This window comes from Xenopus laevis, chromosome 1S (genome assembly GCF_017654675.1).
Source record: "Xenopus laevis strain J_2021 chromosome 1S, Xenopus_laevis_v10.1, whole genome shotgun sequence".
NCBI classification, from domain to species: domain Eukaryota; kingdom Metazoa; phylum Chordata; class Amphibia; order Anura; family Pipidae; genus Xenopus; species Xenopus laevis.
The window spans coordinates 16,525,606-16,552,697 of NC_054372.1; the positions used below are offsets into that span (position 1 = coordinate 16,525,606).

Here is a 27,092-nt window from a genome sequence, read left to right on the forward strand (position 1 = left end):
GCAAGGGACGTGCCTTTTTACTTCTGTTAAACCAATGGTCTGTGGGTGTTTCTCATTTCTCACATAGTATGGAGAATGTATGGAAAGCTGAGTACATTCTTTCCATTGCCAATCATCTTCCATCCTCATATTATTGATCTTATAGCCTGTTGATGTTGAAACTGTGCTCAGCTCAGCCATTGATGATGGAATGCTGCGATACATGTTAAAATGATCAGGTCCTAGTGCAGCATTGTCCAATTCCACATGCAGCCAATTAGTTGAAACAGGGTTATTTATTAAACTCTGAATGCCAAAACCCCGAAAAAAAGTGTTTTTTTTACTATAAAATCTGAATTTTTAGTGAGGAAAAAAACCCACAAATTTTTTGGGATTTATCATACAGCGAGGATGGAAAAAGTCTAAATCTGAAAATCCGGCATCTCAGACCTGCCGCGGTTTTATATAAGTTAATGGGAGAAGTCCCAAAGATATTTTGACCTGCGCTGGGTTTTGTGCAATAATCGGAAGAATTTGTAGTTTAAGGGCAAAAATCATAAATAATATGAATTTTCTTTGGAATAACCGAAAAATTCTTTTTTTTCCAGCAAATTTTTCCTGGTTTTTACCACGCACAGAAATTTTTTGGGAAAATGTACTGATAACTAAGGGGAAAAAACCTGTGCAGATGTGGTCAGATTATTTTTCAGAAAATAATGAAATATATTTGGACATGTTCATAGTCCAGATTATACCAAAATGATGTCTGACTGATGACTGCAGTCTATAGGTAAGCAGAGGGCTGTAAAATACCTTGGAGGGCCACAAATAGCCTTAAGATGGCCTTACATACAGAGGTCGGCGATATGATTGTTAGCCCTAGGGTCCAACAATCAGATCACAACAAGGAGAATATTTGCAGTTGGATAAAGAAGCACATCAACAAACCTATGTGTACCTCGATCCAACTGGATTTTTAAACCTGCTCGATCGACATCTGGCCAACTTCTGACCAGATATTGATTGGTAAAGCCCATTGGAGGGCCCCATACACTGCTCAACTTAATCTGCTGGCATCTTATATTGGCCCATGTATGGGGACCTTTACGGTTAGATAGACCTGTCCTAGAGAAATTTTGTGTTTTCCCTTTATATAACGAGTGAGCCAATAATAGGTGTATTATATCAATGTTCCTGCAAGTCTTCCTATTGGTTATTGTTATCTATTCTATGCTAAACTGGGCCAAGCCCTCCAATATCTAGGGGCTTGATTGGGGGATTCCAGGGAGTTAGCCCCCCAACAAAGATTAGTATCTAAACCGTATATTTCTTAATTGCAGGTACAGCAGTTGTCATTAATATTTCAGAATTCATTGACAAGCATGTGCCTTGTGATCAAGTGCAATGATGAATTGTGGGTAAATTTCTATAAACCCAGGGAGAAGGGTATTATATTTGTCTGCACTCAAGTCTGCCTGCCTAGTCAATACAACCCATGGAGCGGTGTCATAACAGGTGCAACATTTGCTCCATGTCTTAGTAACACATAGCAACCATCCAGATGACCAATACATTCTGCCTACTAAATGTTTTTTAGGCGTCACTAGAGCTGGAGTAAACATGCTTATTATTTTATAACTCCTTTTAAAGGATTTGTAGAACCCCGAGTGACAATTACATCATGGACCATGAATTATTTGTGCAGAATATTTAGTGAAAGGAGCATCTCATTCTTTTAGCTCTTGGGGTTGCCATTTAATTGCCCTTACATTTAGGGGGTTATTTATTAGAGTCTGAATGGCAAAAACTCTAAAAATTCAAAGTCTAATTCGAAATACTATAAAATCCAAATTTTTAGTGGAAAAAAAAAACTCGGATTTTTCGAGATTTATTCTACCCTCGAGGATGGAAAAAGTCTGAATCCTATCAAGGTTGTATATCAGTCAATGGGAGAGGTCCCTATCCTATTTGGAAGATTTTGTGATCTGTGCTGGAATTAGCCCGAAAATCTGACTTTTCGGGCAAAAATCTGAAAAATTCAGTCTTTTCAGGAAAAAGACTGAAAAAATTGTGCGATTCTGGAAAAAAATCTGAGATAAAAATCGTACGATTCTGATTTTCGCTCTATTTTTTCGTGTTTGTCCCTGATCCGATAAAATTGTGGTTATTTAATAATAAATAAGGTCCAATCATGGATTCTAGTTAGGTTGGTCTTTTTTTATTAAAATAGTCAGATAAATTCGCACTTTGATAAATGAGGCCCTTACAGTATGAATGGTCAAATCCGTCCTCCCCCAATTATTCCCCAGCTGCAGCTGCAGCAAACTGCTAATAATGCCAAACCAACTGCTTGTATTCTTCCCTATGCAGCACCAGGATTATATTCCATCGTTTGCAATTCTGTCTTTTTTTTAAATGCTGTATATGGTTGATAAAAGGCCATTTGAGGCCTGAAACATCGCTGTGATGCCCAGAAGGCTGCAATAAAGGCATTTTAAGTCTACAAAGATTGAGTGGTGCTGTTCAATTACAATTTCTTCTATGTTTTATAAGACTACAGCTCCCAGCATGCCCTGATAGGTGAGGCAGACTTGTACATTGAACTTTAGCTAAGATTCATGCCTTTTAATACCTTACATTCTTAAAAATGAAAGGGATGTTGCATTTCATAGACTCTTTCTGTGTTTTCTATTTACAGAGCGACAGACTTCTGATAAAAGGAGGAAGAATTATTAATGATGACCAGTCTTTCTATGCAGATGTTTACCTAGAAGATGGCCTTATCAAGTAGGTGTTCCTGCTGTTTGATACTGAACACCAAAAACAAAACAAAAACAAAATTGTGTTCGCTCTTAAAACACAACAGCAGGCTGACAATTACGTCAAAATTGTGTGTATCAGCAACCGTGAACTAATATATTCTGGAAAGCTAAAGCTAGCTTGCACGTACAAATGAAAAGAATTTTTGGGAATTGTCAGGTGACCCTTGTAGTGAGCTAAGACCCTCAGCAGTGAAGAGACTGACTCAGGGGCGTAACTACAGAGGAAGCAGACCCTGCGGCTGCAGGGGGCCCAGGAGGTATAGGGGGCCCCATGAGGCTCAAATTCATATACAATTTCAATAGATTTTGGTAAAACAGGACAACCTGTGGATATGTTTGGGGCCCTAAAATTAATTTGCTGTGGGGCCCAGTAACATCTAGTTACGCCACTGGACTGACTAATATTTCTTTGTTTTTCCTGGAAGTGGATTTTGGTACAGAGCCATAAGGCAGAAATACTCATACTGGAGACCATATCATTATTAGGGATGCACCGAATCCAGGATACGTTTTGGGATTAAATCTTTTTCAGCATGATTTGTCCGAATCCTTGTGCCTGGCCGAACCCAAATCCTAACTTGCATTTGTAAATTAGGGTCAGAAAATCACGTATTATTTTGTCACAAAACAAGGATGTAAAAAAAAAATTTTTTCCCACTTTTTCCCTTCCTGTCCCTAATTTGCATGTGCAAATTATGATTTGGTTTGGTATTCGGCCGAATCTTTCATGAAGGATTCGGGGATTCAACCAAATCCCAAATAGTGGACTAAGTGCATCCCTAATGATTATGCTAGAAGGATAGTCAGGAAAAATTAAATTAAACGTTTATCAAGCCTGATACCCACTTCAACCCATCAGAGTGTTTGTGTTCAGTGGGGTGTTAATGTTAACACTGTTTACCAGCAGCACTGAGCACTATCACCCATCAGATTCCTTAAAATGGGAACAAAAGTTTATTATTATTATTATTATTAACATGTATTTATATAGCTTTAAAGTTTAACTAAAGAAGTAGCTAGAAATATTGTACATTATGTTTTGTGCTTCTGTACCAACCCAAGGCAACCACAGCCCTTTAGCAGTAAAGGGTTTTGTTCTCCTTTAATCACTGAATGCTGAATTGCCTCTGCCACCATATATCCCCCCCCTCTCAAAACACCTGAAATTGCACAGTTGAGTCGGCAACTAGGAACCAAAAGCCTCAATCCTAAAACCATCTCTGTCCCCCAATTAATGGGATAACAGGTGTCACAGTGATGCCTTCTTTATGAGCAGGTACAAGTCACTATGGTAACGGAATCTACACTCAATGAATAAATACTGATGGTTCACCATATTGAGCGCACCTTCCTGTTCCCTGACTCCTCATTGATAGTGCTGGGAGAATCGAACCCGTTTTGATTTGCTGAAATTTCACAAAGCCTCGAAATGTAGCCAAAATGCATTGACGTCTATGGATGACAAATTTTATGGGCATAATTTTCTCGTAGAAACTTGGTGAAACTCATTGGTCATTTTTAACTTGTAGACAAATAGGAGAGAACCTGATTGTTCCAGGCGGAGTGAAAACAATCGAGGCCCATGGACGCATGGTTATTCCTGGCGGGATAGATGTGAACACTTACCTACAGAAGCCATATCTGGGTATGAGCACTTTGGATGACTTCTACCAAGGCACAAAGGCTGCTGTGGCTGGTGGAACCACTATGATCAGTAAGTATATAAGCTCTCTTATTTTATACTTGCTGCTAATTACAATTATGGGATCCATTGTCCTGAAACCCATTATCCAGAAACCCAAACTTTGGAAAGGCCATCTCCGATAGACTCCATTACAATCAAATAATCCAAATTGTAAAAAATAATTTTCTTTTTCTCTGTGATAATAAAACAGTAACTTGTACTTGATCCAAACTAAGATATAATTAATCCTTATTGGAAGCAGAATCAGCCTATTGGGTTTATTTAATGTTTCTAGTGGATTTAAAGTATGAAGATTAAGATCCGTTATCCGGAAAACCCCAGGTCCCGAGATTTCTGTATAACAGGTCCCATACCTGTATTGCATTATTAACTGTATCTAAAGTTTGAATAGTTTCATCTCATATACATTATAATTATAAAGTATATTTAATATCCAGGGGTCCTCTACTAAAACCTCTAGTATCATATATGATGGAGGCATCAATAAAATGTTATTCTAATGTGCATGCGTTATTCTGTTAATACGCTTTAAAACATATTGGGGTGGCAGAGATGTAAACCAGAGATATGAAACAGTAAAAAGATTGAGAAATTGTTGAAAATTAGCAGGGATGCACCAAATCCAGGATTTGGTTTGGGATTCGGCCGAGATTCGGCCAGGATTCAGCCTTTTTCAGCAGGATTCGAATCCTTGTGCCTGGCCAAACTGAACCTGAATTTGCATATGTAAATTAGGGGCGGGAAGGGAACTCATGCTACTTTCCGTCAGAAAACAAGGAAGTAAAAAAATGTTTGCCCACTTTTTCCTTTTCTGCCTCTAATTTGCATATGCAAATTAGGATTCAGATTTGGTTCGGTATTCAGCCGAATCTTCCACAAATCGTGGATTCGGTGCATCCCTAAAAATGAGTGCCTCCTATGCTGGTTATGGGTGCAAAAAAAGAAAAAAAGTTTTGGGGGCTTCATGTACTCTTTGTTAGTGGTACAAAGATATGGTGGAACATTGATATGGAATATAAGCCTTTCACAAAGTTCAGCTCTCTGCCTATAAAGGTTGAGATAAAGTGTTTCCGCTGTGAAAAGGGACATCCAATATGGTTTAACTAACTACGGCTAGTGCTTTAGTGACCTAACCTGTGCTGGCAAGTATTGCTGGCCTTAGTAGACTAGAGACTGGGATATCCATGACACATGGGAGCAGATTTACCAAAGGGCGTCGCTGGCGAAAATTCGCCAGAAATCCAATCCACTGGGGACATTGGCAGTTTACAAACAGTCGTAGAGGATAATTTGCTAGCAAAAGAGACCATCGCCAGCGCAGTTTCGCACCCTATCGGCAGGCGAATTTTACAGAACGTTACCTCTTTCGCCAGAGTTTCCTTCGCCACCTTAGACCTGGCAAACTGATAAAATGAAGCTACATCCTCCTCAATCTTATGCCAGTGACATCATATCCTGTATGCCGAAAAGTCATAAAAGTTCTAAAGTTTCATATTTTAAAGCAGGATTGGCTTTCGAAAGTCCTAACTATTATAGTTTTATAGATTTTTGTGTTAAAATTTTTTCCCAACCATTTGAGGGGCATGTAACATTTGTTTTAGGGTGGGCTCATGTCTAGGGCATTAGAGGATCTCTTTTGTCTTTATTTTGTGGCCACTTCAAGCATTTGCACCAAAATCTTTAATAAAGTCGTCTAAACGACTTACAGTATACTTGACCTGTACTAATGAGGTCTCGCTAGGCAGAAATGAACGCTAGCGAAAGTTCGCTATGAAATGCTTTGGCTGATGAATTGACGCTAGCACAACTGCGCCAGAATTCAGCTACAGAGACGCAACTTTGCATCTTAGTGAATTAGCGTAGTGGTAAATAATTTACACCTGATCCTTTACGCGGATCCTTTGCTGGCGAAAATTCGCCCTTTAGTGAATTTGCCCCTTAGCTTTAATTTTGGCCTTCGCTCTTATTGTTTCTTATCATCGCTCTTCCTTTTCTTTTCCCCCAATCACTTACTTATCCATATTCATCCTGCCTTATAATTTCCATTTGGATTTTAGACCAAAAGTAAAATAATGATTGTAAGGGATTGCTAGTGGCTCAACACATATTACTTCTCCTCCTTAGTTGACCATGTTGTCCCAGACCCTGGATCCAATCTCTTGGCCTCTTTTGAAAAGTGGCACGAGGTAGCCGACACCAAATCTTGCTGTGATTACTCTCTTCATGTGGACATTACCAGCTGGTACGATGGAATCCGAGAGGAACTGGACATCCTGATTCAAGACAAAGGTTTGTGAAAGAGCACCATGAGCCATCATTTTCATTTAGTTCCCTAGCTCAGTACTGTCTTTAGCTGTGAGCTGAGTTTCTCCCTATATAGGTTCATTGCTTCATGGGAGAACTGTCCATGGTTGCACCTGGCAATCTTCACGTCCATTGGTCTTATCCTGTACGGCTTAAAGGAACAGTTCAGTATAAAAATAAAACTGGGTAAACAGATAGGCTAGGCAAAATAAAAAATGTTTCTAATATAGTTAGTTAGGCAAAAATGTAATATATAAAGGCTGGAGTGACTGGATGTCTAACATAATAGTCAGAACACTACTTCCTGCTTTGCAGCGCTCTTGGTTTCCACTGATCAGTGACTTGACGGGGAGCCACATGGGTTGCTTTTGAATCTGAGCTGAATGCTGAGGATCAATTACAAACTCACTGAACAGTTATGTCCCATGTGGCCCCCCTTATAGTCACTTGACTAACTCAGAGTTAGAGAGCTGAAAAGCAGGAAGTAGTGTTCTGGCTATTATGTTAGACATCCAGTCACTCCAGCCTTTATACATTACATTTTTGGTTAACTATCTATATTAGAAACATTTTTTATTTTGCACAGCCTGTCAGTTTTTATCCAGTTTTTATTTTTATACTGAACTGTTCCTTTAATGTGTTTTTCTCCAGAACAGTCTGTATAGTTTCAGGACATAGAACTTAAGATTGTAGCACAAAGTCAGCAGCAAATCTTTTAAAACAATGTTCCTTGTTATTTTTCCAACAGGTGTCAATTCTTTTCAGGTGTACATGGCCTACAAAGATCTATACCAAATGACTGACAGCCAGGTATTTCTTTAATACTTCTCGTACTTCTACAAGGTATATTGATGGCTGCAATATGCAGATCAAAATGTAGAGGTATAATTCCGCAATTGCTGAGGACCCAGTGGGGCTCATCAATTAACAGTCTTTATATATATATATATATAGGTATGGGATCCATTATCTGGAAACACGTTATCCTGAAAGCTCCGAATTACGGAAAGCCATCTCCCATAGACTCCTCCATTATAATCAAATAATCTAAATTTTTTTAGATTAAAAAGTTATTTCCCCTTTCTCTGTAATAATAAAACAGTCGCTTGTACTTGATCCCAACTAAGATATAATTAATCCTTATTGGAAGCAGAACCAGCCTATTGGGTTTATTTAATGTTTACATGATTTTCTAGTAGACTTAAAGTATGAAGATCCAAATTACTGAAAGATATTTATCCGGAAAACCCCAGGTCTGAGCATTCTGGATATGTCCTATACCTGTATATATATATACACATGAAAAATTTTGTATTCTAAAAATGTAAAGGGGTTGTTCACCTTTAAATCAAGTATGATATAAATAGGGATATTCTGACACTATTTGCAATTGATTTTAATTTTTTATTATTTATGGTTTTGAAATAATTTAGCTTTTTATTCAGCAGCTCTCCAGTTTGCTAATCCAGCAATCTGGTTGCTAGGGTCCCAAATTACCCCAGCCACCCCGCAGTGATTTGAATGAGAATTTGGAATATTAATAGGAGAGGCCTGAACTGAAAAATGAGTAATAGTGATAGCGAATTTATTCACCAGCGGCAAAACGTGGAAATTCGCTGCAAATTCACGCCTGGCGAATAAATTCGCCCATCATTAAGGAGTAATAAAAAGTAGCAAAAACAATACATTTGTAGCCAGGGGCGATCCTGGTAATTTTGCTGCCTGAGGCGACCTTCCTTTTGCTGCCCCCACCCCTCTCCACGGCACTCACCTCTTCAGTGCCCGAGGGGGTCGGGGCGGTCCACGTTGCACCGGAGGGGTCTGGGTGGTCTGCGTTGCTAGTGCAGAGGACGCAATTGTGCTCTCTGCACTAGAAGAGCTGAATTTCTGGGTTGAAAAGCGGAAATTTGGCTTAGTTACCAGGAGAACAGGGGAGTGCTGCCGCCTGAGGCGAGTGCCTCAACTCGCCCCATTGGTGGAGCGCCCCTGTTTGTAGCCTTACAAAGCATATTTTTTTTAGGTGGGGTCAGTGACCCCCATTTGAAAGCTGGAAAGAGCCAGAAGAAGAAGTAGGCAAATAATTCAAAAACTATAAAAAAGAAACAATAAAGGCTAATTGAAAAGTTGCTTAGAATATGACGTACTAAAAGTTACCGTAAAGGTGAACCACCCCTTTAAGGGGCCCTAGAATGGTTGATATTAGAAACACAAATGGAAGCAGTAGAAATATGGCTGAGAACTTACTATTTTAATACCAGACACATATAAAATCGACATACAGTACTGCGTGGCTTTTTAGCAGTTTCATACCCCACACAGTTTAATGCAGCCCTGCAGTAACATCATTGCTAATTAGCCATGCAGCATGTGGGTTTTTAAATATGTAACCTGTTGTAAAATAACAAGTACAAATATGAACTGACACCACAATTTATAAGATTCCACCAGAAAACCACCAAACACCATGGGGTGTTTTTCACAAAGGGGAAAATTAAAACAGGAGTGAGAAAACGTAGTGGCGTTAAATTGCCATAATAATGTCAAATTCAAATAAATCACTATTTTAAACTTGGCATCAGTTGTGTATTCATTTGGAGCACTAATTAAGAATTAGACAAATCTGTCAGAATAATATGACAATGGAAGTTTTTGGTGTTTTGCTTATTATTAATATTTATTATGTTATTTACATGTACAGATATAGGATCCCTTATCCAGAAACCTGTTATGCAGAAAGTTCCAAATTATGGGAAGGACATCTCCCATACACTCAATTGTAATCAAAAAAATCAAATAAAAATATTTCCCTTTTCTCTGTAGTAATAAAACAGTACCTCGTATTTGATCCCAACTAAGATATAATTAATTCTTTTTCGAAGCAAAATCTATTGGGTTTATTGAATGTTTACATGATTTTTTTAGTAGGCTTTTTAAAAGTAAGGAGAACCAAATTATGGAAAGACCCCTTATTTGGCAAACCCCAGGTCCTGAGCATTCTGGATAACAGGTCTCATACCAGTATTTATAGAGCCCACCATATTCAGAATCTCAGCGTCAAGTTGCCCTTCTCTTGTACGTATGAGCTCTATATTATACACTTTCTCTCCCTTTTCTAGCTGTATGAAATCTTTATGTATCTCAAGGGACTTGGTGCTGTAATAATGGTCCATGCTGAGAATGGAGACTTAATAGCTCAGGTGAGTTGTCTTTGCAGCAGTATCACTTTTGAGTGTCTGACTTCTGTTGTGACCCCTAGAGTCTCCCTTGATATCCATTGTGAACTCACTAACATTGGGAAGGTGTGACATGGCCAATCAGCGACTTGGGGTATTAAAAGAGAACTAAAGCCTAACTAAAGAAGTAGCTAGAAATGTTGTATATTATGTTTTGAGCTTCTGTACCAGCCCAAGGCAACCACAGCCATTTAGCAGTAAAGATCTGTGTCTCCAAAGATGCCCCAGTAGCTCCCCATCTTCTTTTCTGCTGATTCACTGCACATGGTCTGTGCTGCTGTCACTTACTGAGCTTAGGGACCCACTCACAATATACAGTACACATAGAATAGAAATGTCACAATATAAGGCTGATTAGTAATTAATACAGATAATTATTACATGGCAGCACAGAAACCAGTGCAATTAGCATCAGAATTTAATAATCAGCAAACCTGTAGCATCAGCTTATCTTACAGGCCAACCTCATTTTCTGCTGGATAATTAGTGACGACCCTTAAGCTTAGCTTCTCAACAGCCAATCAGAGCCCACTGAGCATGTGAGTGTCACAGACACTTTCCAAGATGGTGTCCCCCTGTGACAAGTGTGAAGTCCTGGATCATTACTGCTATTGACAAGCTGAAACTTTAGACTGTTCATATGGGAGTGTTGTTTTACAATACACAGTTCCTATTATTATCCCTATTATAATCAATTGTTAAACAAATATATGTACAAGTCTTCCTGGTTTTCATATGCCGTCAAGGTCGGGGCCCACCGGAGCTGCCATATCAGGGACCCACATCTCCCCCTGGGCCCCCCACCACCCTGATGGAACCCTTGCCCCCCACCAGTGTGCACCTACCCATATCTTTGGGCGTCCAGCAGGGAGGTCAGGTAATCAATCAATGGGCCATGGGGATCTGGTCCGGGCCCAGTCCAACCCTGTATGCCATTTTACTGGAGGTATTATTTAAATTGTCTTTCACCCTTGAGGGCTAATTAACAATAAAAAGGGCAGGCAGATATTATTTGGCTTCCTCCAATGTCATTCAAGAGCATAAGAAGGTCCTGCAGCTTCCTGGAGCTGACAAAAGGGTTCTGACTTTTTCAGCTAAAAAGTATATATAAATAATATTTAATTTTTTAGCAAAACACATACAAAACAATGACAATAATGCAACTGCAGTTTCTATTGTGATGCATTCCTTAGCACTCTAAAATGCAAATATGCAAATGACCGTTTCTTATGGATCCATGCACTGCTTCGGTACAGCGCCATTATATCAGTCATACGCTTGTTATATGGAAGGTGCATGTGTTCTGTCATATTTAAATACACAGAATAATACCACATTCCTTCACCCTCTTCAACAGGAACAAAAAAGGATATTGGAAATGGGAATAACTGGCCCAGAAGGACACGCTCTCAGCCGGCCGGAGGAGGTACCTGCTATCTATAAACAGAATTCTCTGCATTGCTAAATGTTCATTAGTATAATATTCATAAGTGTAGCTTTACAGTAAAAGAAGAGGATGAATGGCCCTTGTTTTTAGGAAAGGTGCATCTTTTTTCTTTAAGGGGCCGATACACTAACTTCGAGTGAAGGATTCGAAGTAAAAAAAACTGCGAATTTCGAAGTATTTTTTGGGCTACTTCGACCATCGAATGGGCTACTTCGACCTTCGACTACGACTTCGAATCGAAGGATTCGAACTAAAAATCGTTCGACTATTCGACCATTCGATAGTCGAAGTACTGTCTCTTTAAAAAAAACTTCGACCCCCTAGTTCGCCATCTAAAAGCTACCGAACTCAATGTTAGCCTATGGGGAAGGTCCCCATAGGCTTGGCTAGGTTTTTTTGATCAAAGGATTTTCCTTCGATCGTTGGATTTAAATCCTTCGAATCGTTCGATTCGAAGGATTTAATCGTTGGATCGAAGGAATAATCCTTCGATCGTACGATCGCACTATTTGTGCTAAATCCTTCGACTTCGATATTCGAAGTCGAAGGATTTCAATTCCCAGTCGAATATCGAGGGTTAATTAACCCTCGATATTCGACCCTTAGTGAATCAGCCCCTAAGAGTAGGAACTGCAATATTGCTCCAGAAGTGTCTTACAGGCATAAAATACTCTGTGACCTACTGTATAGGTTAATATTCTGTATCACAGATTGACTTTGATGTCAGCATCTAGCTGTAGCCTGAGCATTCTGTAATGATTAGGAGTCATGTAATAATAAAAAGAGTTATTGTATGTAATTGGTAGCTAAGCATTCTGCCAGTCAGGGCCTGGTAGAGGAGCAGTAGAGACTGGAAACAGTGTTTTCTGGTAATATGTAATAGATAGTGGGCTATTTTTGGCTTTTCTGGCCCACCTGTCTGTAGCTAAAGCTAAATCAATAAGGCTTATGCTAAATAAATATAATTATCACACAACGCTGAGAGTTGTTTTATATTGATTTCAATGACAGGAGGTGCAGGGATGGTAAACCCTCTGTAGCTTGTACACAGATGACTTTGAACGTTGACAAAAAAAAAACAAATACAAAATACAACTATAATTGTATGACAAAAATATAAATAATTTTCCTTGTAATAAGTCAAGCTCAGTGTCACCCAGTTATGTCTTTTAGCAGAAAGCAGCACAGAACAATTTATCACCTGTTAACCAAAAATACCTTTATTATGATCCAAGGGAATCGCTGGGCATTACACACTTAAATGCATATTTGCATGAAAAAAAGTATAAGGAGGTTTTTGCAAAATCGAGTAATTCAAGCATTTTACTCACGGATCACAATTGAATTCTCTGTGTGGAAGTGATTTGTACATGGGCGACAAAACATCCCTTGTGACTTTAACCTTAACAGACATGACTGGGTGAGATCGGACAGTTTTATGTGGTTTGTAAAATTATGTTTTTTTTTTTCCTTTCCAGCTTGAAGCGGAGGCAGTTTTCCGAGCCATAACCATAGCTAGCACAATTAATTGCCCCGTGTATATAACCAAAGTGATGAGTAAAAGCGTTTCCGATGTGATCGCACAAACGAGGAAAAAAGGTATTGGCATTGACTAAGCCCATCCTCAAATGCCTGGGGCTGTATCTAGTGAGGGCAGGGATCAGGGGGAAATGCTCATTGGTACTTTTAAAAAAAAATAGAAAATGAAAAAAGAAAATGAGATAAAAGTGAGTGAGGCGCATGAGCTCTAACAGATGAGGATAATAGGTATAATAATGTTTATATGCTATGAGTTCCAGTAGAAACTGACCTGGTGTTTTTCTCGCAGGTGCTTTAGTGTTTGGAGAGCCAATCACAGCAAGTTTAGGCACAGACGGTACCCACTACTGGAGCAAAAACTGGGCCAAAGCTGCGGCCTTTGTCACATCGCCTCCATTAAGCCCAGACCCCACCACACCGGATTACTTGAACTCGCTCTTAGCCTGGTGAGATTTACTTGTTTACTGCTAGTCCATGGAGAATCCGGTGACAGAAACTGATATTCCTAATGACAACATTGGATTCTTACCATAAACTACCGATGTGTGATTAGTTACTTTCTGCTCTGTAGTGTGCCTGCATGGGGGTGGCCATAGATGCAAACAATCCGATCGTACGAATTGTGGATTCGTACGATTTTCGGACCGTGTGTGGAGAGTCCTGTCATTTTTCGCCCGGCGGAGATCGGACGTTTGGTCGATCGGACAGGTTAGAAAATTTCTGTCGGCTGCCGATAATATCTCTGCGTGTATTGCCGATCGTACGATTTTCAGTGGGAGACTGTCACCAGCTTTGGTCGGACATAGATATCGTACGATTGCTGTCAGAGGTAGTACATTGGCTGATCTGTTCTTTTACTACTTTATTTGGTCGGAATGGTAAGACTTTGATCTGAATGGTAAGTGGAGGGTCGGGAGATGGGAAAGTCCGATCGTATGTTGATTCGTACGATCGGATATTTGCGTCTATGGCCAGCTTAACTCTCTGCTTAGTCTGTCTGACAGGTACATCCTTCTGTCTCTCACTGCTCATATCTGGTGCACATAAGCAAGTCCCAACCCAGTGACGCACTACAGAGCAGAAAGCACATTACGTATGTCAGATCATACTGAAGATTATTGGAATTTTAACCAATTATTAATAGTGAGTATTTTCATGTTGCAATGTGTGTATATGTAAACAGATATCTTAACAATATTCTATATTTTTCCTCTTAGTGGGGACCTGCAGGTTACGGGCAGCGGTCACTGCTCTTACAGCACTGCCCAAAAAGCTATAGGAAAGGATAATTTTACTCTGATTCCAGAGGGAGTCAATGGAATTGAGGAACGGATGTCTATTGTATGGGATAAAGCTGTGGTAAGTTTCACCTTGTATTTAATTGGATTCTTCCTCCTACGTAAACACCCTATATCAGGGGTGCCCACAAGGTACATGGGGATCTACCAGGAGACCTTTAGCTGGGGATCAGTAGATCTCAAAACACTTGTCTATATTAACCTCCTATTTCATGCTTTTCATTCAGATATTTATTATGTTAAGGTCACATAAGTAATAATTGATTGATATACCAATATATATTCTCTTATAAATCAATATAATGTTTCAAGTAATATTTTCCATGGAACAGAATGCTAATAGTGATATTATGGATGTAGATCATATTGGAACAACATCACTAAAAGTAGACCTTACATTAGTAAAGTATGGGCACTCCTGCCTTATATAATAAATTCCTTCCTTGAATAATAAGCAGCAGTAAGGGAGGAGGATGGTGCAAATTATACAGAAATCTATTTAAAGGACCAGTAACATCAATTTCTTTTTTTTAAAAAATTGTTATTAAGGAACTGAAAACAACCAGATCTTAAAGGGCATGTAAAGTCTAAAATAGAATAAGGCTAGAAATGCTGTATTTTATATACTAAATATAAACATGAACTTACTGCACCATAAGCCTAATCAAACAAATGATTTATGCTTTCAAAGTTGGCTACAGGGGGTCACCATCTTGTAACTTTGTTATACATCTTTGCAAGACTAAAGGTGGCCATAGACCCAAAGATCCGCTCGTTTGGCAACATCGCCAAACTAGCGGATCTTTCCCCGATATGCCATTAACGAGCATGGCTTTATCGGGGGGTAATCTGATTGTTCAGCCGAACGATCCAATTACGATGTGCCGTGGGCTCCGGCGGGACTGGCCTTTTCAATGAAATCCTCTGGTTTCAGTGGGGAATACAGAGGTATAAGATAAAAATAAAACAAGTATCCTTGAATTTTTATAATTAAACTGAAGAGGTTTAAAAAAAATAATTTAGTTATAGTGGTATGGGATATGATAGCCAGAATGCTTAAAGGGCATGTAAATGGCCACCTTAAGTCTTGCAAAGATGTTTAACAAAGTTACAAGATGGTGACCCCCTGTAGCCAACTCTGAAAGCATAAATTATTTGTTTGATTAGACTTGTGGTGCAGTAAGTTCATGTTTATATTTAGTATACAAAATACAGCATTTCTAGCCTTATTCTATTTTAGACTTTACATGCCCTTTAAGATCTGTTTTTTTTCTGAATAATTGATCTTTCCGTAATTTGGATCTTAAGTCTACTAGAAAATCATGTAAACATTAAATAAACCCAATAGGCTGGGTTTGCTTCCCATAAGGATTAATTATATCTTAGTTGGGATCAAGTACAAGCTTCTGTTTTATTATTACAGTGAAAAAATAATAATTTTTAAAAGCTTGGATAAAATACAGTCTATGGACACAAACGAGTTTCCAGATATCAGATCCAATACCTGTACAATATAGCCTGGGATTATTTCAAGGAAATACGTTATTTAAATTATTTCAAGTAAACCCTCACAAATTTAATGTAAAATTGCTCAGAGTGCTCTTCCAAAGACTTTTGCAATGTCATTATTTTTTTTCTAGTTTTCAAGATTATTAGTAATTTGGACACTGCTAAAATAGTACATTGACATGCGATAGTCAGAAAAATATGCGAACATGACAAGACTTTCCTCTGCTTGAAACTTAATTTTCTGCCACTGTAGCTGGTTGGCCGAACTGAAATTCATTAAACATTTAATAATGCATTATACAATTCATACAGGTATAGGATCTGTTATCCGGAAACCTGTTATCCAGAAAGCTCCGAATTATGGAAAGGCCATCTCCCATAGGCTCCAATTTATCCAAATTACCCAAATATTTAAAAATGATTTCCTTTTTCTCTGTAATAATAAAACAGTAGTTTGTACTTGATCCCAACTAAGATATAATTAATCCTTATTGGAAGCAAAACCAGCCTATTGGGTTTATTTAATGTTTAAATGATTTTCTGTAGACTTAAGGTATGAAGATCCAAATTATGGAAAGATCCATTATCCGGAAAACCCCAGGTCCCGAGCATTCTGGATAACAGGTCCCATACCTGTAGTAGCAGTGTAACAACTGCCAAAACTAGAAAATATGAATTGTAAAAATAATAGATGCCCCCTGAGCAATTATACATTCATATGTTTTGTGGGTTTACATTTCCTATAAGTTTACCGGCCATGTCAAGACAAATTTCATTGCTAAATCCTAACTGCTGAAGACTTATAGATTTAATGTTTTTTGCGTTTTAAAGGCTACTGGTAAAATGGATGAGAACCAGTTTGTTGCAGTCACTAGTACAAATGCTGCCAAAATATTTAACCTGTACCCAAGAAAAGGTCGAATTGCCGTTGGTTCAGATGCTGACGTGGTTATCTGGGATCCGGACAAGATTAAGGCAGTCTCTGCAAAGACTCACAAATCTGTAAGTGAATACACCTTTGTTCAGATAATAACAGTAGGGATCCTCCATGTACCTAGAAAAAGAACTGGACTGGCTGAAGGAAAAACTGGCCACACATGGTAACCTGGTGGCCTGAGATAACAATCCTGCAAAGTCCTAGAACCGGTTAAATGTTCATAAAATGTTTTCTTTGTGACTGTCAGGCTGTAGAATACAACATCTTTGAAGGCATGGAGTGTCGTGGTGCCCCGCTGGTGGTTATTAGCCAAGGAAAGATTGTCTACGAGGATGGAAACCTGCATGTTAACCAGGGCATGGGCCGGTTCATACCTAGGAAACCATTCCCAGAATTCATTTACCAGCGCATCAAAATCAGGAACAAGGTTTGTTCATTAAATAATGTCTGCAATGGAATCGAATCCCAGCACTAGGTGATAAGTGAAAAGAGGCCTAATTGCTCAACATTTCTAAGCACTGCACTACTGTGTAATGGTTATCATCATCTGTAGTGGTTAGGATTCCTGCAGTGTGGTGCCAGTCTATTCCGCTGTGCCTCACTAAACATTTAGAGGAAAAAAAGATAGTTTACAGTCTATTGTTTTATGTTATGTTTCATTGTTAATATTCCTGAATTTATTCTCCCTGTACTGTAATTATTATATGAAGTAGCCTTGTGTACCACTGGGTGCTATATAAAAAAATATTTAAAGGGGACCCGTCACCCAAAAAAATTATTTCAAATCCTATTTTATCATGTTAGTCAAGCAAAATTAACTTTAATTACACTTTATAAACTATTTGAATCGTGTTTCCTTCAGTCTGGGAATTAATAATTATAGCAAGCAGGCAGGAGCCATTTTGTCGGCATTGTTATTAAGGCAAGTCTTCCATCATTAATAGAAAAAACTGCATCCAAAATGTAACCAAATTGTATGAGCTAGGCTGTTCCGCAAGGTTGTATACAAAGTACCAATATTAAATAGAAACATTAGGATTGGAGCCGTGCCCCCAGCTAGCCAAGAGCATCAAGCCCCGCCCCTCTGCAACCCAGTTCAGAACCCCTGCTCCAGTCTGGTGCACCAACAGGCTTTCTAAAATTTAACTTTTAAAAATGCCATTTAAAAATATGTGAACTCAAAAAGCGTGAACCACGTGACACCCCACAACCACACTGACAAATTCACTGCGTGTAAGCACACAGTGCTTCCTCAGGGGCAGCCGTTCACACGGCGAAACGCGTAGGGCAAGGCGGCATAGGTGGAGGATGGTGAGAGAAGCTCCTATTACTCCCAACGTAGACAGGCAGGCGTTCTGTGTTGGATTGGAAGGGAGGGGGGCAGTCCATTGTGATCAGCTACTCACTTGATTATCAAGTATGGTGCTAATTTAGCCGAAATTTTGGATCTGAACGTAGGTCCTGCCATCTGTACACCTTTGCGGTGTTTTAATTAATTGTTTTTTTATGGACACGGTCCAGCACTGTGTGCTTACACGCAGTGAATTTGTCAGTGTAGTTGTAGGGTGTCACGTGGTTCACGCTTTATGAGTTCACATATTTTTAAATGGCATTATTAAAAGTCTTCCATCATCTCAGACTGTTTGTTTGTGCATCAGAAAGGGGGACCTGATGTCCATCCCCATGCACTGTCTACACAATTAAATAGTTAAGAGAACTGGGGGAATGTGGGGAGAGCAGTGACATCTAGGAAGTGCTGAATGGAAAGTGAAAGTAATTGCTTGCCCCGCCTCTATGCCTAAGGCATAGAGGAGGCGTAGACAATATTTGATTGACAGCAGAGATTTTTAAATGAGTTTAAAACAGCTATGAAGGCTTTAAAAAAAAAAAAGAATTTGGATTTCATGTTTAATTTGAAAAGGACTTTTATTATACAGCTTTTTATATCTGGGTGACAGGTCCGCTTTAACTCGATAGGGGGTAAAGGTGTTGGATAAGTCTCTGCCACTGCCTTAATTGAGAGGCTTTTTTGTAAGCACTGAGCAAATTTACTGCAGTGCAGAAACCCATAGCAGCCAATCAGCTATTAACTTCGATATGCCTACTGCTCAGAATGAAAGATGGAGCCTAGTGTTAATGAATGAGCCCTGTTAAGCTGTTCATAGATTCTTAGCTCATTCACATTAGGATGAATGAGCAAACCCTTGGGAGACGTCTATGTGGTCCTCCCCAAAAAGATATATCAGATATATCACCCGAAAAGGTATATCAACTAGATTGTAGTCAGAGTGGCCAAATATCAAATTAAGGGGCAGATTTATGAAGGGTCAAATTTCAAGGTGATGTGAATTTTTTAAACTCCCATCACCTCTCAATTCGAATAAAAAAAAAGACCAACTGAAATTTATTAAAAAAAAAAAAATGTAATATTTAAACTTTGGGTGAATAGGTTGTATTCGATTGTTCAATTCGGATCATATTCGATCGAATTGGAATCGCAGTATTTTCCAAAAAAAAAACCTTTGATTTTTCAAAGTCCACCAAATGACTCCAAATAGGTTCTAGGAGGTCCCCCATAGGCTAAAACAGCAATTCGGCAGGTTTAAGATGGCAAATAGTCGACGTTGAATAGAGACAGTACATGATAAATTTCAATATTCGAATGTCACATTTTTCTCAAATTCAATTCGAATTTGCATTATTCCCTAGTTGAAGTACACTAAAATTACCTTGAAATTCGAATTTAAAAATTCAGATTTTCACTTCAACCCTTAGTAAAACTGCTCCTAAGAGTATCCTAGTTGTCAGCCAGCACAGGCCCATGAATGACCAACTTTTGAATAAGAGGAAATTTGAGCCTGTGCCTATTAATGAAAATGTCCCCGTCAAGCAAAATATGAATGACTTTGTGTTACTGTGTAGTGGTATAATAAACTAGGGATGCACCAAATCCACTATTTTGGATTCCTTAGTGAAAAATTCGGGCGAATACTGAACCGTATCCGACTCCTAATTTGCATATGCAAATCAGGGTGGGGAGGGAAAAAAAGAGCTGCGCACGCAGGAAAACTCTTTACTTTCTTGTTTTGTGACAAAAAGTCACGTAATTTTAAGGATTCGGATTCGGTTCGGTCAGGCATGAAGATTTGCCCGAATCCTGATTAAAATGGTCGAATCCTGGCCTAATACTGAACTGAATCCTGGATTCGGTGCATCCCTATAATAAACACAGTCCTAATATCCAGTGTACAAATGGGGAAATTAAATGTGTTTTATGTAGTCTAAATCCAAGGCACACTGGCTTGATATAGATATTTAAGTTACCGTTATTAAAGAACATGTAAAGGCAAAAAAATAAAATCCCATTTTTACTTTCTTTAATGAAAAAACAACATACTTTAATTAAAAAATGTGTACCGTTTTAATAAGAAACCTGACTGTATGCAGTGAAATTCTCCCTTCATTTACTGCTGTGGATAGGAATTGTCAGACGGTCCCTAACTGCTGAGCAGGGAAACAATCATACTTATGAACAGCAGGGGGAGCCCCCGCCTTACTTCCCAGCCATGCAGAACTCAAGCAGCTTTGTTTATGACGATCCCTAAGCAGCCCAGACCACACTGAGCATGTGCACAGTCTTAGTCTTGCAAAGATGTTTAACAAAATTACAAGATGGTGACCCCCTGTAGCCAACTTTGAAAGCATAAATGATTTGGCTTGTGGTGCAGTAAGTTCATGTTTATATTTAGTATACAAAATACAGCATTTCTAGCCTTATTCTATTTTAGACTTTACATGCCCTTTAAATGTAAATGCAGTAAATGAAGGGAGAATTTCACTGCATACAGTCACGTTTCTTATAAAAACGGTACTCATTTTTTAATTGAAGCATATTGGAGATAGGTTTCTTTTTCATTAAAGAAAGTAAAAATTGGATTTTATTTTTTTTGCCTTTACATGCCCTTTAAGAGTATATGGAATGATTATTTTTGCATTAGCGGAATTTGCCCATTAATCAGAAGACTTGTTTTCTAGGTGGCAGGATTAGAACCCGTGTCACGTGGGATGTATGATGGGCCTGTATATGAAGTTCCAGCTCCTCCCAAGTACGTAACTCCAGCCCCATCAGCTAAATCGTCACCTTCCAAACCTCAGCCTGTTCCAATCAGGAACCTTCACCAGTCCAACTTCAGTTTATCAGGTATGTGAATAACATGTTAATGCCTCAGAGTTTAATGCCTTGATGAGTCTAGATGAGTCAATTTAATTATATACCCATATAGCAATAATAAAGGTATAGGGTACTCTGCAAATCACTTGCAGATCAGACAAAAATAGCAGTTAAAAAGTAGAAAAAGTTTTTATTTAGAAAACCATGTCAAGCTTTACGCGTTTCGTGTCCATCTGATGCTTAGTCATAAGCTTAACCTCATTGCATGTGATGTCAGTATTTAAGGACCCAAACACCAATAGAATAAAGGGGCAGGGAAAATGACTAGTAAAGGGGACCATACATATGAATGAAAACATCAAATCAACATTAAAATTAAATAAGTATCTACAGAAATAAGGACTGTTTCCACAAAGAAAGAGAAAAACTTTCCAAATAAGACAACGAAAGTCTAGTTGAAAATCATTAATATAGTATGAATATATAAATCTACAAATATAGGTATAAATATGAATATAAAAGTAGATATAAATGTCAGACATTTTGGGACACAGTCATAATCCAGTAAAAAAGGCCTTGAATAAATCAATTACTCAAATGAATAATGAACACAATACAAAAAAACAAATATCATAGCTAGAAGTTTAATGATAATAGCAAAATGCGTCAAAATCTAAGTTCACCCCTTTTGGTGATTGAGTATCGAGATCTTCACACTAAATCACCTCCTATAAGAAGTATTTCTTTCTATACCTATAGAAAGAATCTGAAAATGGTCTAAATTACCCATAATATACTCCCTAGGCAGCCCAGCTGGCTAGTTCGCCCCCCATCTCTGTTTCACGCACATCAGTGGCGCTCGTGTGCGCATGCGCGGCATCAGCACTTGCATGCGTGTCCGTGGCATCCGCTCTCGCGTGCCCATGCGCAGTAACAACTTTCGCGCACATGGAAGCAGCATTCTCTGGCTGCACTTCAGCATCTGCCGCTTTCTGGTTCCCGGTTCCGCCGCACATTCCCTCCATGGCTCTGAATACGTAACACAACGAGTGCAAGAAGCGCCACTGCCCTACGACTCCCTGGAACTGCTATTTATGAGTCTGACAGTGGGTCGTACCATCCGTAAGGGGTGTGGCGGGGCAGAGTCTGAGGTCAGAGAACGCAGAAGGAAAGGGATAAATAGCGGTGCGCACCGACTGCCCCAGTCGGACAGGCAGGAGTCGGTGCTGGTTTCTATTTCTGAATAGTGGCAGGTCTGGTCTAGGAGTAGGCAGAAGAGGTAGCTGCCCAGCGCCCCCCAATCGTTGCGCCCTAGGCAGCTGCCTCTTCTGCCTACCCCTAGTTCCGGCCCTGCATACAATAAGAATGTTTTGACGCATTGGTATTCTTTGTATTTCGAATATTGGAGACATTCTCTAATGCATTCTCTTAAGTTGCATGATGTTTGTCCCACATATTGCATATGCCATTTTTTACATGTGATGAGATAAATCACGTTCCTGGTGTTGCAGTCAATATATTGTCCTATTTCATAGGATTTTTTTGTAATAGATGAAGAGAAACGGTCACTCGTATACACAAAAGGACACAGTCCGCAAAGTGTAGAGCCACATCTAAACGTACACTTATATCTAAGCCAGGTGGATGTTTTCACCTCTTTACCCAACCCAAAAATCATACCATTGGAACCGACTGGGGTCAGTTGCTCAGCAGAAAGTCAATGAGAAGTAGGGTTGCCATCTGTTCAGTTTTGACCCGAAAAGTTGAGTTTTTGTAAGGCCTGTGCGGTCTGAACTTTCTGTTCGGTTTTCAGCCTTATGAAACACGAACAATAATCTGGCCAATACATGAAAAACATTTAAATACTAAGATGCTCACCTCAACATGGCTTAATTACTATCAAGTGCAGTTCGTTTCTTATAATACACAAAAGCCATGAATATCTTGTAAATGATATCCTTATAAACGGTGAAGATTCACTGAAACTTGTGTATTATAATAAATAAAGTACCCCCTGTTGCAAAAAATGAGGATATTAGAAGTTACCTCGGAGTTCCATGACCTGTATAAAAACTCGGCCATTGGCCTTGTGTTTTTATATGGTCATGAAACTCCTCTGTAACTTATAATATCCTTATAATTTACAAGAGCGGGTACTTTATTTATTATATTATTACAAAAAAAAAAGCAAATCAATCAAAAACAAGAATGTTTTTTTCTAAATCAGCATAGCTGTATTTCAGAGCTTTCTGGATAACGATAAGGTCTGTATAATAGATCTCATACCTGTAATTAAAGAATTGGGCTTACTCATGAAGCAGAATATAGCTAGAGATAGGGTTGCCACCTTTTGAACTGGGCATCAACACATTAAAACATTGCGAAAACTGGATAGAATCCAGCCAGTTTCATATAAGTGATGCAATAGCCTCGCTCCAGTGTCAGAACCAACATCATTTTGCCCACCTCTGATGTCATCATGTCTGTTCCTACAACACTGCCCGCCCCCTGTGTTCGAGTTTAGCCATCAGCAAAGGTGGCAACCCTAATGAGAAGGGTTGCTGGTCTGCACCCATTGTATTCATGTCTACCTCATCCTGTCTTCTCCTCTTCTAATATTTCAATGAATAACTCGTGTTGCAGGTGCACAGATAGACGACACCAACCCTCGCCGCACAGGGCATCGTATTGTTGCTCCACCGGGTGGTCGTTCAAATATCACAAGCCTTGGTTGATGGATCTGCCTCAAGAAAACGATGAAGAAGTACAAAAAGAATCTCACCACTGGAAGAAACGTTCCTATTTGTGTCAGTGTTATTGAGCCCACACATTTTTGGTTCTACTGAACATGGTCTGTTTTGTATAGAAAGAGAACGTCATTGTGCGGTTAAATGCTTGGAACTATTTTCTCCCCCTCCCCTTCCCTCACAATTGTGCATAGTCATCCCATCACCTTGGGCATCAGATCTGTCTCCAACCCATTTCATCAAAATTCTTCGGAGACCTCTCTGAGGCCCTCACTGCCGAAAGCATGGGAACGCCCATTGCTGTTGTAGAGTAGAGACTTCTGCTTTGTCTTTGTAACTCACGATAGTCCATTTGTAACATTTAGATGTCTTCGGGTGAGCAGTGCATGGCCTTCTGTTATTTATTTCTTCCCCATAGGTCTGTGGTTGAGTTTCCATTGATGCCAACAACAATCTGTCCTAGACACAATGCCAAGACCAAGTTTGCCACCGATAACTAAGAAATGTGAACAATATAATGTATACTGTAGAATGCTAAATGTATCATGTTTCATTTCCGTTAGCCATAAGACTTATGTAGAACAGTAGAACACCATAGCTCACGGCAGCCTTCATGTGAGCCCAGATGATCCATCTCATTGTACAGTGTATTCTCATCATTGTAAACCAATTCCATTAATAGACATTAAAACACTTTTTTTCGCCGGGCAAGCAGCCAGTCTTGCTCGCGCTGTTTTGATAAAGTCGGTATGGTTAGCTATCTGATTTTTAACGTTTTTTTGTACAAATTTTTTCTTTGTATTCACATGCATTTTTACTTGCGGTTCTGTATGAAGTTCTAGGTGTGACTCAATGAATGACTTCAAAGCTTGTGAAATAAATAACACACAATAACTTCCTTTGACTCACTCTTCTATCAGGTATAAACACAAACATATATATATATATATATATATATATATATATATATATATATATATATATATATATATATATGTATATGTATATATATAGATATAGATATATATATATATATATATAGATATAGATATATATATATATATATATATATATATATATATATGACCCATCTAAAAGATATATATTTATATTGCAGAGGAATACACAAGGCTCTTAGGTGTGTAATTTATCTTCTGTCCTGGCTGTTACAGGGGTTGTTCACCTTTAAATTAACTTGTAGTATCATATAGAGCAGGATATTCTGAGACAATTTGCAATTGGTTTTCATTTTTTATTTTTCTGGCTTTTGAATTATTTAGCTTTTTTATTCAGCAGCTCTTCAATTTGCACTTTCAGTCATCTGGCTGCTAGGGTCCACATTACCCTAGCAACCAAGCAATGATTTAAATAAGAGACTGGAATATGAATAGGAGAGGGACTGAATAGAAGGATGAGTAACAAAAAGTAAACAATACATTTGTAGCCTTACAGAGAATTTGTTTTTAGATGGGGTCAGTGACGCCCATTTGAAGCTGGAAAGAGTGAGAAGAAGGAGGCATATAGGAGGCAAATAATTTAAAAATTAAAAAAATAAATAATCAAGGCGAATTGAAAAGTTGCTTAGACATTCTATAACAAATTAAAAGTTATTTAATTTTTCGCCGTTTTGGTAATTTTGCCGAAGCGGGAGAAATTCGCCCATCACCAATGCCAGGGCCTATTTTAATTCTCAGGACTAGGGCCCATCTATGTATTTTTTTAATCTCATTTTATCCAGAAATAAACTCTTTTTCTCAAAAACCGTTTTTCGGACAATTACTAGCGAAGTAAAATTGTTTAGTTTGACTCTTTTTTTCTTCCTCTCCTTTAGGGTCTGGCCACATATGCAGATTTAGGGAGATTTAATCGCCTGGCGACTAATCGCCTCTTCTTCGGGGCGTCAATCTCCCCGAACTGCCTTCCGCCGGCTAAAATGAAAAATCGCCTGCGGCAATGCACTCGCGGCGCAAGAAGTTTCCTTGTGAGGCAACTGGGTGATTTCAGAATACGAAGTGCCATCCCCCAGCGATATTCATTTTAGCCGGTGGAAGGCAGGGGGAAGGCAGTTCGGGGAGATTTTCGCCATGAAGAAGAGCCGAATCTGCTTGTGTGGCTAGACCCTTAATAATAAAGAAGAATTTTAGAAAGAGCTTTATAGAGATGATATGACATTATGTCAGTCCCTGTCCCAGAGCTTACAGCAGGGGTTCACAAACTTTTTTACCTGTGAGCTGCATTTAAATATAAAAAAAGCTCAGGGGCAACACAAGTATGAAGGAATTTCATAAGGGGTGCCCAACAAGGGTTGCAATTGGTTATCTGATAGCTCCCATTGGATGTGGGGGCATCAGTGAGCACCAGATCCCCCAGTCCAACCCAAGCTGAAACATAAGAGAGGCAGGAACACATTTCCTTTAAGACACCCATAAATGTATTATCTGCACCAGCTCAAGCTTCAAACAGTTCCCTCTATGAGTATAGACTAACATGGTTTACTATTTCTGCCTAGTAAGCAGTAAAGGAGTTGGTATCATTCAATTGCTGACATTAATTGATATTGGCCTAGTAACATTATCCCTGACAGACCTATTTCCATTATTTACTGTATATGAATAGCAAAGTTTTTTGGGGGTTGTTAGAGTAGATTCTTTCAGTCTAAGCCCCACTAGTGTCTCAGCCTCGCTAGTGGGACTAGCTCCAAAAAAACACTATTTGTTATTCAAACTTCAGGATATTCATAAAGGAAAGCAGTGATCTAACAGTCTAGTATACCTTTGCACTTAAAGGGCATGTAAAGTCTAAAATAGAATAAGGCTAGAAATGCTGTATTTTGTATACTAAATATAAACATGAACTTACTGCACCACAAGCCTAATCAAACAAATCATTTATGCTTTCAAAGTTGGCTACAGGGGGTCACCATCTTGTAACTTTGTTATACATCTTTGCAAGACTAAGACTGTGCACATGCTCAGTGTGGTCTGGGCTGCTTAGGGATCATCATAAACAAAGCTGCTTGAGTTCTGCATGGCTGGGAAGTAAGGCGGGGGCTCCCCCTGCTGTTCATAAGTGTGATTGTTTCCCTGCTCAGCAGTTAGGGACCGTCTGACAATTCCTATCCACAGCAGTAAATGAAGGGAGAATTTCACTGCATACAGTCAGGTTTCTTATAAAAACGGTACACATTTTTTAATTAAAGTATATTGGAGATAGGTTTCTTTTTCATTAAAGAAAGTAAAAATGGGATTTTAGTTTTTTGCCTTTACATACCCTTTAAGGCACGGCATAGGGAGCTCCATTTTGTTAAAAGCAATATTACAAGGCCATCCTTTGCTCACTTACTTCATTTTCTACCACGTACACTATTTATATATCTATAGAAATGCCCTAGTAGGGTGCAT

The 27,092-nt window shown here is 38.9% G+C and overlaps 1 protein-coding gene across 2 annotated transcripts in view; it reads left to right on the top strand.

Moving 5' to 3' along the window:
- The window catches only part of crmp1.S (collapsin response mediator protein 1 S homeolog), a 35,270-nt gene extending 10,685 nt beyond the window's left edge, over positions 1 to 24,585 (top strand). For both annotated transcript variants that reach the window (XM_018243041.2, XM_018243042.2), the window contains exons 2-14: positions 2,678 to 2,766; positions 4,331 to 4,515; positions 6,631 to 6,795; positions 7,559 to 7,620; positions 9,927 to 10,007; positions 11,401 to 11,469; positions 12,969 to 13,089; positions 13,319 to 13,475; positions 14,247 to 14,388; positions 16,668 to 16,838; positions 17,021 to 17,200; positions 20,809 to 20,974; positions 23,588 to 24,585. In XM_018243041.2, coding sequence (XP_018098530.1) covers positions 2,678 to 2,766; positions 4,331 to 4,515; positions 6,631 to 6,795; positions 7,559 to 7,620; positions 9,927 to 10,007; positions 11,401 to 11,469; positions 12,969 to 13,089; positions 13,319 to 13,475; positions 14,247 to 14,388; positions 16,668 to 16,838; positions 17,021 to 17,200; positions 20,809 to 20,974; positions 23,588 to 23,679 — 1,680 coding nt within the window. In that variant the 3' untranslated portion in view covers positions 23,680 to 24,585. The remainder of the gene's footprint in view (positions 1 to 2,677; positions 2,767 to 4,330; positions 4,516 to 6,630; positions 6,796 to 7,558; positions 7,621 to 9,926; positions 10,008 to 11,400; positions 11,470 to 12,968; positions 13,090 to 13,318; positions 13,476 to 14,246; positions 14,389 to 16,667; positions 16,839 to 17,020; positions 17,201 to 20,808; positions 20,975 to 23,587) is intronic.
- Positions 24,586 to 27,092: the final 2,507 nt, after the last annotated feature.